This window comes from Scyliorhinus canicula, chromosome 2 (genome assembly GCF_902713615.1).
Source record: "Scyliorhinus canicula chromosome 2, sScyCan1.1, whole genome shotgun sequence".
NCBI classification, from domain to species: domain Eukaryota; kingdom Metazoa; phylum Chordata; class Chondrichthyes; order Carcharhiniformes; family Scyliorhinidae; genus Scyliorhinus; species Scyliorhinus canicula.
The window spans coordinates 231,015,716-231,031,230 of record NC_052147.1 but is presented as its reverse complement, the minus strand read 5'-3'; the positions used below and the strand labels follow the sequence as shown (position 1 = coordinate 231,031,230).

General features: G+C 46.2%; 1 protein-coding gene across 2 annotated transcripts in view; it reads right to left on the bottom strand.

Annotated features, from left to right (window-relative positions):
* Positions 1–15,515, bottom strand: part of LOC119962012 (dehydrogenase/reductase SDR family member 9-like) — a 48,031-nt gene that overhangs the window by 19,150 nt on the left and 13,366 nt on the right. Inside the window, exons 1-2 of one of the 2 annotated variants that reach the window (XM_038789762.1) lie at positions 11,829–11,879; positions 765–1,102 (exon numbers count right to left, since the gene is read on the bottom strand). In XM_038789762.1, the coding sequence (XP_038645690.1) occupies positions 765–1,077 (313 nt within the window). In that variant the 5' untranslated portion in view covers positions 1,078–1,102; positions 11,829–11,879. Of the gene's footprint in view, positions 1–764; positions 1,103–11,828; positions 11,880–15,515 lie in introns of those variants that run through there. The other variant, XM_038789761.1, reaches the window with a different exon arrangement.

Sequence of the window (15,515 nt, the reverse complement as noted above, 5' to 3'; positions counted from 1 at the left end):
ATACATATGGGGCGGGATTCTCTGACTCCGCGCTGGGGGGCACGAATCACGCGACGCCGCTCAGATGCCAGTCCGCCAATTCTCCGGCAATTCTCCACGCTTGACTGGCCAAACGTCCCGCCGAGTTTGGCCGAGTCCCGCTGGCGCCGTTCGCATGTGGTCCTACCCGGCGGGACCTCTGTGTTCATGCTGCGGGGGCCTTCCTGGTATGGGGGAGGGGGATCCGACTCCGGGGGGGGAGGGGCCTGCACGGCGGCCAGGCCTGCGATCAGGGCCTACCGATTGGTGGGCGGGCATATCCGGGGGGGGGGGGGCGGGGGGGGGGGGGGGGGTGGCCTATGTTCCTCCGCGCCGGGCCCCTGTAGGGCTCCACCATGTTGCCCAGAGGTCGGCACGGAGAAGGCAATCCACGCGCATGTGCGAACTCGCACCAGATGTGGCGCGCATGCACGAACTCGCGCCGCCTGTGGCGGCAAGCGTGGACCCGCGCCAGCCATGCTGGCGCCCGTATCGGCAGCTGGAGCTGCATGAAGCGTTCCAGTGCCGTGCTGGACCCTTGTGCGGTGCAGGATTGCTGCTCCTAGCAGCCAGATGACACTGTCGTAAAACGCTCCGGCATTTACGACGGCATCAACACTTAGCCCCATTATCAGAGAATCCCGCCCATGATGTTACATAAAATAAGAATGAGAAGTAGCTGTTTATAAGTGTTTTGAAAAATCATATAAATAAGTAGCTCGGAGAACCCTTTGCTTTGCACTTACCCCTGTTTCCCACCTCCAGCTTGATCAGGTCAGTTGCGTTCTCGATGCTGTCAGATTTTGTAATATCCAACGGGATTGTTTTCAACCTGCTTGAGGTCTCTTCCTTTAAATTTTGAGCCCCTTCCTCCGTCAGGCACCCAGCAAGTACTCGAAACCCACCTCTATCAAGGACTTTTGCAGCTAGATTTCCGAAGCCAGTGTCACACCCAGTGATGAATACATTCTTGTCTGAGACCTTTCCCACTTTAAGTTTGTCTCGCATCCACCAGCATAAAAACCAGATTAAAAGGAAGCCCAGAATGTATCCAAACATGTCCCTGCGAGTAAATGACGAGAAACTGAAAGCAAACAAAAGTGACTTAGAAAATGAACTCTAAAGCCAGCTACAAAGTTAATCCTTTACATTAAATTGGAAGAATCCCTGTACTTCACCATAATTTGCTGACAAATTCACCGAAATGCATACGTTTCCGACATTACAACAGTAATTACAATCAGTACATTTCAAAAAGTACTTCATTGGCAATGTAACATTTTGTGATGTCCTGAGGGCATAAACATTGCTTTATAAATGCAAATCTCTCTTTTGACATATGCTGTCAATTAACCACCATTGTGCATTAATTTAGTGCCTGTTTTCCCTGTGCCTTTACCTGCCCTAGTGCTCCTGCCCAGTGGCTACATGCTGGAAAGTTGCTGAATTTCACTGGGGGACACTGCAGTTGGCCTTTGGCGGATGAGCTGACGCAGCTCCAGCCCTGAGAGACCCTCTGGCTTTCCCCATTTCAGTGTGGATGGCAGCAGTCCTGGCTGGCTGGTTGCTAAGCAATGTCAGTGGCACTGGCAGTAGTGAGATGATGAATGCTGCCATCCTGAGAGAGAGCAACAGGTTCATGTTCCATGGTGGCAGAGTAACATGGCCGCACTACTTAATTTAAGAATGCTAAAAGAGGGCAACCAGGGAATTTCAGGTTTGTTCGCGGTTGTCTGGAAAGTGCTAGAGTCTTACATTAAGCTGAGGGTGATTGGACACTTGAAAAGATTTCAGTTCATCAAAGAGAATCAACATGGATTTGTAAAAGGAATGACATGCCAAGTGTGCGTGACTGAGATTTTACGGACGTAACTAAATTAATGGAGCGGGAAGGTAAATGGAGATTATTTATATGGACTGCCAGAGGGCACTTGATAAGGTCCCTCATCTAAGACTGTTATCTAAAGTTATAGTTCATGGAATTGATGGAAAAAATCGACCTGGTTAGGAAACTGGCTGGGGGGCAGGCGACAAGTGTAGGGATAAGGGGCCAATTATTGAACATACCGGCAGCACGGTAGCACAAGTGGATAGCACTGTGGCTTCACAGTGCCAGGGTCCCCAGGTTCGATTCCCTGCTGGGTCACTGTCTGTGCGGAGTCTGCACGTTCTCCCCGTGTCTGCGTGGGTTTCCTCCGGATGTTCCGGTTTCCTCCCACAGTCCAAAGACGTGCAGGTTAGATGGATTGGCCATGATAAATTGCCCCTTAGTGTCCAAAAATGTTAGGAGGGGTTATTGGGTTACGGGATAGGGTGGAAGTGAGGGCTTAAGTGGGTCGGTGCAGACTCGATGGGCCGAATGGCCTCCTTCTGCACTGTATATTCTCTGTTTAATAAGGCTATGTTTAATATTCATTAACGACTTATGTAAATAGGTTAGAAATCTACAATGCCACAAATATAGGCAGCATTATAAGCAGTGTAGATGGAAGCATAACATTACTAAAGGACAGTAAGAAGTCTTACAACACCAGGTTAAAGTCCAACAGGTTTGTTTCAAACACGAGCTTTCGGAGCACGGCTCCTTCTTCAGGTGAATGGAAAGGCTTGTTCCAGAAATGTTTATATATAAACATTTCTGGAACAAGCCTTTCCATTCACCTGAAGAAGGAGCCGTGCTCCGAAAGCTCGTGTTTGAAACAAACCTGTTGGACTTTAACCTGGTGTTGTAAGACTTCTTACTGTGCTCACCCCAGTCCAACGCCGGCATCTCTACATCATTACTAAAGGAAGTAGATAGACTAAGTAAATGTGCAAAACTGTAGCAAATGCAAGATCAACCACTTTATATGAAAGCAGGATAGAACACGTTCATTTCTAAATAGGGCAAAGTTGACAGCAATGGAGGAACAAAGAGATTTGGGGGCCCAAATACATAAATGGTTAAAACAACATAAACAGGTACAAAATAGAGTCAAAATCACAAATGGAGTGCAATCCTTTATATCTGGAGAACTGGAACGGAAGGTGGGTAGAAGTCAGGATTCAACTCTATAAAACTCTTAATATATCACATTGCTTGGAGTACTTTAAGCAGCCCTGACAACCATATCTCAGAAAGCATATATTGGCCCAGAGCTTCTGCAGAATGGGAATCATTACATTGCTGCTCCCCTCAAACCTTTCCATGCCTCAACGCTGCTCCTCATTTCTTAGTCTTCCAAGTCCGGCTTCTCCAGAAATATGGAGCATTGTGTCCATTGAAGAACTCCATCGCATGTCTTTCTCCAGAGAGTGGAGGAGTCGGTAGAACAAGAGGACACATCACCTTTTTAAGGCGCTAGCTGCTGTACTCTGGTAAGTATTTAGAGGTGATCTTTTAATGCGTGAATGTGGATTAGTGAATGGGTGAGTGAGTGAATGGGTAAAATGGGAGAGGCGAGTAGGTGACTGAGGTAGGTACACGTGTGTGGGAGGGTAGTGGGTAGGTGGGTGAGTGGATGAATAGAGGATGGGTGGATGTTGTAGGTTTGTGGATGATGTGGGAGTGGGTGATGTGCAGAGGGGGATAGAAGGGTGAGGCTAGTAGTGGGGTGACTGGGTAGGTGGGTGAGAGAGAGATGGGTAAGTGGGTAGGTGTATAAATGGGTAGGTGGGTGATTGGAGGATAGGTGGGGGAATGGGTGATGTAAGTAGGTGGGTAAGGTGGGTAGGTAGGTAGATGTTTGAGCAGGTGAGCGCGTAGATGGGTGAAAGGGTGGGTGGTGGATGGGTTGGCAGGTGGATGATATTGTTAAGTGGATAGATGGATGACTGGGTTGTCAGGTTGGGGTAGTTGGGTCAGGTTGCGTAGCTAGTCAGATGGTTGGAGTATTAATCGGGAGTATTAGTTTGATGGTCGAGGTGGGGTTATTGGGTATCCATTGTGGAGGTACCAAGCCTTTAGACCAGGTTTTAAACTCCTACCAACTGTCCTGGCTTGAGACAATTCACACCTCTTTAACCAGTGATTATCTCTCTCTCCAGTCTGGACCTGTAAAGACTTAATTATCTTCAAAGACTTGCATTCAAAGTATCACCTTGCATCATTGGCTTTGTCTATATATCCTGTGTTTGTGTAACCTACCTCTTCACTCACTTGATGTAGGAGCTATGCTCCAAAATCTAGTGATTCCAAATAAACCTGTTAGACCTTAACCTGGTGTTGTAAGACTTCTTACTGTGCCAACCCCGGTCCAACACTGGCACCTTCACACCAGGTTTTAAACTGTCCAACATTTCCTGGGTAACGATCCAGATTAATCACATAGATGTTGCCCAAGTCTCTAATTCTAACTCAGAGTTAGAGACATTTACAGACTGTCCTGAGCAGCAAGGAATTGCCCATCAGAAGTTTAACTTCTCGGGTAATTCCCACACAGATCTGCATTTTAGGGCTTCTGCGGAGTCCTGATGCATTTCTTCTGTAATATCCCCTGTCTCCGACGATCTGAAGGCAAAATAATTTGGTCCAATAAAATCCTTGGCCAAGTAATGAATGCACAGTTAGTGGCTGATCTCTACAGATCTAACCTGAAGCAGCCTGTAAAGAGCTAGTTGAAGATAAAGATAGATAGTTTTTTGAAGAATAAAGGAATAAAGGATTATGGTGTTCTGGCGGGAAAGTGGAGCTGAGTCCACAAAAGATCAGCCATGATCTAATTGAATGGCGGAGCAGGCTCGAAAAGCCAGATGGCCTACTGCCTGCTCCTAGTTCTTACGTTCTTATGACAAAGAAGCTCAAGCCAGGTTTGACTGCACTGCCCTGGGTAGGGCTTTCTGAGTTCTTTCACTTGTCAAAGTTTCAGTTTGCGTACATTTCCACAAGATATATGACACCAGTTCACAATGGCAAAATGCTATCAATGAATTAGCCAGCTCAATTACAGACGGTTGGTGTGGAAAATAGAAATACAAATATTGTTTCAATTGTGAGTACGCTTAGGAGATTAGGATTAATAGCCGAGTTAAATCAGAGAATGGGATCCTTTACTAAAATTCTGTCATAGAATTGAAGCAGCCTTTGACGATTAGATACCAACGTGAAAGTGAGCTCCTGAAACTACCATAATCAAACAAGAGAACCAGAACCTTAGCAGATTGGTATGAAATAGAACAAGCATGGCCTACCATAATGAGGAGGAAGCATTCATGAATGTAATAGACAACAGAAAAAGAGATACACTGGGTATGTCAGGACAATGAATAAGATACACTGGGTATGTCAGGACAATGGACAATGTGAGCATCATGAATAACCTGCTAAAAGATGAAAGAACAATAGATGAAGAATAAAGACAATCAATTAAGCAGATTTATTTTCATGACTTGGTGGTTAACAATCCGGATGTATTACTGTACGCAACATTTAGTGCTCCACCCATGAGGATTTTCTGTAAAATACAACACAAATATTTCAATGCCAATATTTCCAAATGTTTTGCAACTTCAGAGATAGCTGTACATTGTGTCACACCACTCCTAAACCACACACCCACTGCTACTCAACAACAACTGGATCTTCAGATGTGCAATCAACTGTTCTCATGCTCTGTTGGAAACCTTCCACAAATAGAAGCATGAGCATTGTGCAAGCCGTATGCAAGCAATAATTTATAAAGATATGAATAGCTAATGCCATTGGGGAGGGTTTAAAATAACTCAGCAGGGGCTGGAGCTGAGTAGTAACACTGGAGAGGAGAAACAAGATGCACAAAGAATTGGAAGAGGCACATAGCACTAGAATAAGAAATAATAAGTTACTAAGTGAATTGTGAACAACAGGGAATGTGATAACGAGTCAATTAGGTTTACAATGCATATATGTGAATGTCCAGAGTGTGGTAAGTAAGGTCGATGAGCTGCAGATGCAAATAGCCACATGGAAATATGAAGTTGTGATGATAGAAAAGACCCGGTACAAAAAAGGGCAGGACTGGAGACTAAATATTCCTGGACACAAGGACTGGGATTCTCTGTCCGTTCGCACCGGCGGAATTCTCAGTCCTGCTGCAGGGAACGGGAATTTTGGCTGAGTGCCAAGTTCTCCCATCTCGCTTGCAGCGGTAGCAGGGCACACGGGATCGGAGAATCCTGGCTGAAGTGCTCAGATAAGGTAGGGAAGGAAAGGGATCGAAAGTTCAGAGGGGAAGTGAGAGAAAGAGCAGCAAAGAGAGTATAATGAGAGATTGGCAGCAAATATAAAAAGAAATCTAAAAGTTTCCTATATGGGTATAAATGATAAAAAGATGCTAAAAGGAGGGGTGGGTCTGATTAGGGACCAGAAGGGGGATTTATGCATGGAGGCAGAGAACATGGCAGAGATTTTAAATCATAGAATGGTTACAGCACAGAAAGAGGTCAAAAATTTGTACAGACTGTATTGCTGAGAAGTATGTTTCCCGGGGTGGTTATGTGTTGTAACCTGTTTTGATACATGCCTGTAATAAAACGTATTTAAAATAAAAGAAAAATAGCTTGACTTGTTTTGGTGCCTCCTACTACAAGGTTCAGTTCTTTTTATCAAATATTGAAGTTTAGTTCACAAAACTATTTTACTTGTTCATTGATATTTTGAAGTCTTTGATTTCACTCTCCCCCTCTCTTCTACAGGATTGTAATTTGCTCAGATGTTCTTTCTCTTACTGTTGTGGTATAAGCTGTAGTTAACAAATTGGAACAATTGGAATCCCATTGGCTATTCACATTGTGCTGCACAAATTGGCAATTCCTACCTGTACATGGATCATGGCCAAGATGTTGAATGTCATTGGTCATGATTGCCATATCAGCGGGTCATGACTGGTTCAACTAGATCTAGCCATATTTATAAATGTTGGCAGAATATGGGTGATAGTCTGTGATGCCTACACAACCAAAGCAGAAGGAGAAGCAGAATTGGGAAAATGCTGGAAAATCTCAGCAAGTCTGGCAGCATCTGTAAGGAGAGAAAAGAGCTAAAGTCCGATGACTCTTTGTCAGAGCTTTGACAAAGAGTCATCGGACTTGAAACATTAGCTCTTTTCTCTCCCTACAGATGCTGCCAGACTTGCTGAGATTTTCCAGTATTTTCCCTTTCTTTTCAGATTCCAGCATCCGCAGTAATTTGCTTTTATTGAAGCAGAATTTGTACTTTGTACCCTTCCCTAAAATATACAACCTCCTCCCATCACTCTGGAATCTTCTGACTCTGGCCTTTTGTGCAAAATCCCTCACCCTTCTTCCCACTATTGATGTACGTGCCTTCAACTTCAAAGAACAACATTCTGGAACTCTCACCTTAAACTCCTTTACCATTTCACCTTTCTCTCTTCCTTTAAGATCCTCTCTAAAATCTATCTTTGTGACCAAACTGATAGTCACTCCACCTAATATCTGCTTCCTATGCGCAGCATCCATAGTTTAATTGTAACATTGTGAAGTGGCTTGTTCCTACAAATGAAGATGCTGCATAAAGGCAAGTTGTTGTTCAAATTCTTTGTGACATTGATCCCATGTTGCCTCATTCTTCTTGTTTCTGCTAGATTTTTATGCAGTATTTAAGACAGTCAATCACCCCATCCCCAAACAACGTTGCAGCCCGGCACGATTGCCCCCACTTGGTTTCACTCTTAATTGTCCCACCACAGACAAAGCATCTCCTGCAATGATCTTTCCTCCTCACACTATTATTTCCAAAGTCCTCCAAGAAATTGTCCTGGTTCTCTCCTTATCTACAGAGTGCCCCACTGCAGCAGCATCCACAGACATGAGTCAATTTCAGATATATACACAACCTTTCCCTCTGTAGCACACCTTACCGCTATGACTCTTACTCTGCTGTCAGATTGTTTGCCCAATATCCAGTATTGAATGTGTTGCAATATCTTTCACCTAAACATCGGGAATGCAAAAGCCGTGATCATCACACCTTCCTGCAGTATCCAAACTATCGCCACCAACATCATCCTTTCTCTCAAACACTGTAACAAGCTGGCAACACGGTGGCGCACGGCACCAAGGTTCAAGGTTCGATCCTGGCTCTGGGTCACTATCCATGTGGAGTTTGCACATTCTCCCTGTGTTTGCGTGGGTTTTGCCCCCACAACCCAAAGATGTGCAGGGTAGGTGGATTGGCCACGTTAAATTGCCCCTTAATTGGAAAAATGAATTGGGTACTCTAAATTTATAAAACGAGAAAAAGAAACACTGTCACAAGCTGAAACGGAGGTGCAGCATCGCGGGTGGGCCCGCTAATGAGATGCGAACAGGGTTGCAACTGCGCAAGCTGAGTTTCTGAGCCTTTGCTTTCTTCATCACAAAGACTGCCTACTTCTACCTCTGTAACATTACCAACCCTGCTCCTAGCTCAGCCCAAATGCAGATAGATTTCTCTTTGCCATGCCCATATTCAATTCCCCTCATGTCCTCCTAGCTATTCATTAATTACCTGCCCTTGTTATAAATGGCCCACTTTTCAGGACATTGCTTAGTTTAATAAAGCACATTAGCACACACTATGGCTGGAATCTTCCATTCTGGAGTCAAAGTTTGGTGGTGGGCATGAAGGTGAGAGTGATTCCTGCCAGCGGATAGAGTGCTGGTACGATGGGTGACCTCACGCAATATTGTGTGTTCAGTTCACTGTCTCTGCATCCGTGAGGAGCTCAACAAATCTTATGTCTGTGTGTAAGCTGTCAATTACAGCTTGATAAAATCAATTTCATATTGATGTGATGAAAAGCCTTGTAGATCAAAGATTTGGAGAGGTTTAAACCCAGCTGATGTGGTTTTCCCTTCTAGGAATTTATAACTGCTGCTTCCTCTGCCTGAGAGAGCACATGTGAGTTTTCAAGCAGTGATTTGTTTTCACTGTTTCTGTCTGGACTGCTCTCCAGCTTCCAGGCAGGGGTCTCTGTAATGGAGGAGTTTCTGATAGGGAGCTCACTTAATAATAATAATCTTTATAGCACAGTGGGCTAAATCGCTGGCTTGTAATGCAGAACAAAGCCAGCAGCATGGGTTCAATTCCCGTACCGATCTCTCTGAACAGGCGCCGGAATGTGGCGACTGGGGGCTTTTCACTGTAACTTCATTGAAGCCTACTCGTGACAATAAGCGATTCTTATTATTATTAAATAGGCTTTTATTCGCATTGCAATGAAATGCATGTTTGGGTACACTGAGCGAGAATTCAGAATGTCCAAATTACCTAACAGCATGTCTTTCGGGACTTGTGGGAGGAAACCGGAGCACCCGGAGAAAATCCACGCAGACACAGGGAGAATGTGCAGATTTCGCACAGACAGTGACCCAAGCCAGTAATCGAACCTGGGACCCTGCGCCATGAAGCAACAGTGCTAACCACTGTGCTACCATGCTGCCCCTGCTACAGTGCTGCCCTAAAATCAAAGGACCCTGGACCTCTCGCAAATTACAAAACCTAAACAACCAAAGTGCAAATCCTACCCCTGGACTAACCAGGGTGAGGGTCTCTGTATGGGGGATTTCTGGTGGGGGTCTCTGTAATAGGGGGGTTTCTGGTGAGGGTCTCTGTAATGGGGGATTTCTGGTGAGGGTCTCTGTAATGGGGGATTTCTGGTGGGGGTCTCTGTAATGGGGGGGTTTCTGGTGAGGGTCTCTGTAATGGGTGATTTCTGGTGCGGGTCTGTAATGGGTGATTTCTGGTGAGGGTCTCTGTAATAGGGAGATTTCTGGTGGGGGTCTCTGTAATGGGGTATTTCTGGTGGGGGTCTCTGTAATGGGGGGGTTTCTGGTGAGGGTCTCTGTAATGGGGGATTTTTGGTGGGGGTCACTGTAATGGGGGATTTCTGGTGAGGGTCTCTGTAATGGGGGATTTTTGGTGGGGGTCTCTGTAATGGGGGATTTCTGATGGGGGTCTCTGTAATGGGGGATTTCTGGTGGGGGTCTCTGCAATGAGGGATTTTTGGTGGGGGTCTCTATAATGGGGGGTTTCTGGTGGGGGTCTCTGTAATGGGTGATTTCTGGTGAGGGTCTGTAATGGGTGATTTCTGGTGAGGGTCTCTATAATGGGGGGATTTCTGGTGGGGGTCTCTGTAATGGGGGATTTCTGGTGGGGGTCTCTGTAATAGGAGATTTTTGGTGAGGGCCTGTAATGGGGGGATTTCTGGTGCGGGTCTCTGTAATGGGGATTTCTGGTGGGGGTCTCTGTAATAGGAGATTTCTGGTGAGGGTCTCTGTAATGGGGGGGTTTCTGGTGAGGGTCTCTGTAATGGGGTATTTCTGGTGCGGGTCTGTAATGGGTGATTTCTGGTGAGGGTCTCTGTAATGGGGAGATTTCTGGTGGGGGTCTCTGTAATGGGGTATTTCTGGTGGGGGTCTCTGTAATGTGGGATTTTTGGTGGGGGTCTCTGTAATGGGGGATTTCTGGTGAGGGTCTCTGTAATGGGGGATTTCTGGTGAGGGTCTCTGTAATGGGGGATTTTTGGTGGGGGTCTCTGTAATGGGGGATTTCTGGTGAGGGTCTCTGTAATGGGGAGTTTCTGGTGGGGGTCTCTGTAATGGGTGATTTCTGGTGAGGGTCTCTATAATGGGGGGATTTTTGGTGGGGGTCTCTGTAATGGGTGATTTCTGGTGGGGGTCTCTGTAATAGGAGATTTTTGGTGAGGGTCTGTAATGGGGGGATTTCTGGTACGGGTCTCTGTAATGGGGATTTCTGGTGGGGGTCTCTGTAATAGGAGATTTCTGGTGAGGGTCTCTGTAATTGGGGGGGTTTCTGGTGAGGGTCTCTGTAATGGGGATTTCTGGCGAGGGTCTCTATAATGGGGGGATTTCTGGTGAGGGTCTCTGTAATGGGGTATTTCTGGTGAAGGTCTCTGTAATGGGGTATTTCTGGTGGGGGTCTCTGTAGTGGGGTATTTCTGGTGAGGGTCTCTGTAATGGGTGATTTCTGGTGAAGGTCTCTGTAATGGGATATTTCTGGTGGGGGTCTCTGTAATGGGATATTTCTGGTGGGGGTCTCTGTAGTGGGGGATTTCTGGTGAGGGTCTCTGTAATGGGGGGTTTGGGTAAGGATCTCATGGAGGTCTCTGGTGGGAGGGCTCTCTTAGGAGGTGATCTCTGGGAGGAAATGGGGGTGTCGGGTGGGATTATAGTGGGCAAGCTTTGCATTGTGGGAGGAGGGGCCATCCAATGCACTTCAGGTGCAATTCCCTAAAAGAGTTGCCCCCTTGGCCCACCACAAGGTCTACCCTGCCAGGGTGAGATTGGGAATCACCTGCACCAATTCTCGGCATCATGAATCCCAGCCCGGGGAACCGAAGATTCACGCAGGCTTAGATAATCCAGTGCTAGACTGTTAATAGGATGCAAATGGGTCAGTTTAACCTATTTGTATCCTCCCGCTAGCACAGGACGTGAACCTCAATGCCTCCGCCAGCAGGGGACTGGAGCACTGGAATGGGATTGACGCCTACTTTTTGGCCATTGCTGAATTCTCTGCCACAGGGGAACTCCGCTACCGACGGCAGGTAGCAGACGATCTAGCCCAAGCATGTCAAAGATTTCCATAACCCCAGAGTGAAGACCTTTACACTTTTATCTGACAAATCTTTCAACTTGACATGCTCGGTGACACGTCAATGGGTTTCAAGGTTACAGAGGGAAGACCAGCCAAATGACCCCCATCCCTTGGAAAAGGCTCAAGCTGAGACCTCCAGGCCAGCCCCTTCCCCAACAGCCCTCCCCTTCCCATGAAGGACCCCCCCCCCCCCACCAGGCACCCTGGAGGCAAATGTAGAGATGGTACTCACCCCCTTGCCCCTTCTCGGAGTCCATCGGACCTGTTCACACTTGTCAGGACCAGTTGTAACTGGTATCCGGCTGACATTCCGCTGGTGGGCAGGAAAATTGGGTGAGGCCGGAAGATCTGTCTTTTAATTTGCTAATAATATTAGAATGTATTCAAATGCATGCTAATCATTTCTCATCCTTTCCGGGCACAATCCAGTTCACGCTAGCAGGAGGAACAGGGAAGATCGCAAACTGGATGGTGCAAATCCGGTGCAAATCCAGCTTTTGGGCTTGCACGGAATATTTCCGACTTAGTGGGATTTAGTCCGGATGCAATACGGCTGGAAAATCACCCCAGTATTTATTTTTATGGAACTCATTCTGTGAGCCACCTTGTCTCATTGAACTTCATATTCAACTCGAGTGATTTCAAATTCTACTTTAAGAAGACGCTCAATCATCTTTTCAACAGTTCTTTTTCTTAACTGCTCAGATCAATATTGCACTTTCAGGTTTTACAACTCCCTCTTCAGGATTTCTTTTGTCTTAAAAGCTTTTATGCAGACTCTGCGATCCAGCCACCGATTTTCACGATTTTTTCAAATAGGTGTTTCCCAAACTATAGTACAATCTCCCAAACCTGAAAATCACTCCTAAAATAAGCAGATATCTGCCTGGCGTCTTAGCCTTCTCAGCCATGCCTGTCTTTACTGAACAGTTCTCTGTTATAGTACCTTAAACCTCAAACTTTTTGGAAACTTATTTTCATTTCTCTAGTTTTCTTAACAATTACTTCATTATATGGCTTTTTTCCCAGCAAGGCTGTGTAGCCTTCTAAAATCAACTGCTTCCAGCAGAGCTGTGAGAGCTGTCATCTCTCACACTACCTATCCCCAACTGTCCTGATTTCCAGTTAAACTAAAAACAAAAGAAATCTCTTCCTTCGGAACAGTGGCCCCTGGTTACTAAGCAATGACTTTTACTCCTCCAAGCTTTTTCTTTTCACGTTGTAATCTCTGTAAGCACAACAGAAGCACAGTTTGAATTGAAACCATAATCCCCACACATGTGAATACCTTTGTCCAGCATGAATCTTAATATTGTGGGCAGCACGGTTGCACAGTGGTTAGCACAGTGACTTCACAGCTCTAGGGTCCCAGGTTTGATTCCCGGCTTGGGTCACTGTCTGTGCGGAGTCTGCACATTCTCCCTGTGTATGCATGGGTTTCCTCCGGGTGTTCCAGTTTCCTCCCACAGTCCAAAGATGTGCGGGTTAGGTGAATTGGCCATGCTAAATCGCCCTTAGTGTCCAAAAAGGTTAAGTGGAATTACGACGATAGGGTGGAGACATGGTCTTGAGTGGGGAGCTCTTTTCAAGGGCCGGTGCAGACTCGATGGGCCGAATCGCCTCCTTCTGCACTGTAAATTCTATGATTCTATAGGCTTACCCTTCCTTACATGGAACACACTAAAAATTATACATTATTTCCGATTTTTACCAATACCTTAAAACTACTTTTGTTTTCCGAACATGAGGTGGGATTTTCCGTTCGCCGACGCCGAAATCTAGAAGTGCGATTGGGCGTAAAATAGCTTCTGATGCCAAAATCGACAGGCGCCGGTTTGACTGCGAATCATGATGCTCCGCCTCCTCGAAAGCAGCATTGTTGAGATGCAAGCACACAATTGCAACCCCATTTGCATCTCATTAGTGGGTCAGTAGCGGGTCCACCTGTGATTCTCCGCCTCCGATGGCCCAGGTTCCTGACGGCGCAGCCACGTGCGCTCTCAACAATTGTAAACCTGGCATGGTGGCTGCTGAGAATGAGGACATGCGGACAATGTCCACCACCGCCATACTTCGCTGACAATCATGCCACTGGCTAGGGGTCTTCTGCCAGGGCTGGGGGAGTAGTGGCCAGGAGGTGAGCTGTGGGATCGGGGGGATGGACACGGTGCATCATTACCGGAACCTGGAAGGCAGCCATTCAGCTGTGCAACAGCCTGCTTTGAACCCCGTGCCATGGGTCATATAGGTGCCCCCCAGGGCACTCCCTGGCTGCCCTCTGGCCCCAACCGACACATCAGCTGTATGGGCGGTCCAGCACAACCAATTCCATCTTTTCGGCCATGTTCAGTGTGTGTGGGGGGTGTATTGTTTAAGCGCGGCTGCAGCTTGTCAGCCCTGCGGGTGCCCATCATGGACCCAGTGATTCCTGCACTGTTTCTTCTGGTGTTCCCTTGGCGTTTGTGCTAGCCCCTCACCGGGGATTTGGTACGGCTGTGGCGTGAACTCCATGCATCCTCCATCAGCGTCAGGATTTAGACTCGGGAACAGAGAATCCAGCCCATGGTTTTTCAGTCATCCAGGGTCCGAATCTTACACAGGTGTTAGGGTCTTTTAAAGCAGAATCCTATTCCAGTTCTAAGACCCTGACTATTAAGTCTAGGTACAAATGAGTGCAGCATGCAACTTGTATGGGGGGTTCATTAAATCAAGCATTGAGCAGCCTAATCTAAAAAAAATTTTTGACCAAGAAAAATTATTGTGCAATGCTTTGGAAGAAGCAATGCAATAAAATGGATAATTGTGAATTTAGTGCAAAAAATGATTGCATTAACAGATACTTTGACATGACTTTGCACTAAGAATATGTAACATAAAACATTTGTAAAGTCATGGAGGTAAGTTGTTCTGAAAAGGTAGTTTTAAGTATTTATTAGATGTCATTATACAGTTGGAAATTCTACATACTTGTACTGCTATGTTGTCCAGTGAAGGTGGGCAATAATTAATATTCAAAAGTTTAAGTGCTGCAAGTTAAACTTCTTTGAGTTAATTTGAATGCCTCCAAGTTATTCCCAACTCTTATTCAAGTTGGTTGCCACCATTAAAACAAAAAAATGCAGTTAACTATTGTACATAATGTGGTGAATGTGATTCACACCGGATTATAATCTGTATATACATGTGCCTGTATTGTAAGTGCAGTTGCACTACCTGTCCTCCAGGGGGAGTAGCTCTGAGAATGCTCGAGTTGTATGGGGCTTCTCCCTTGACTCTGCCCAGGACTCCTCCCCCGGAAGCTGCTGTATAAAAGATCAGTGCCACATGGTCAGCCGGCCAGTTCACCGAAAGTTCAATGGTTAATAGGCTGGCTCTGTTGTGAGTATATTAAAACCGCTATTCTAATCCTACAAGCACGTGTCCGTAGAATTGTTGGTTCCAACAATTTAATATACTCAGGAAACAGTCGAAGAATTCATGGAAGCAGCCCTCAAGCCTAGAACTCGACCCTGAGGATGCCGAGGCTAAGGAAATTTTTTCCCACTGGCTGAGATGTTTTAAAGCCTACCTGGCAGAAGCCAGCACCGCCGGAACAACGGAGGAACAAAAACTCAGCCTACTGCACGCGAGGGTAAGCCACAGAATCTCCACACAGCTGAATCCGGCCGGTTCTTACACCGCAGCGCTGGCAATACTGGACAAAATGTACGTTAGGCCCATTAACGAGGTTTATGCACGCGACGTGTTTACGACTCGCCGTCAGCGGCCTCCATAAATGCTAGCCGCGTTTGTAAGGAAATTGAACAATCTTTCCAATGACTGTAATTATCAGACCATTACCGCGGCTGAACATAGGGAGCTTGCTGTGCGGGACGTTTTCGTGGCGGGCCTTAGGTCTAACTATGTTCGCCAAAGACTG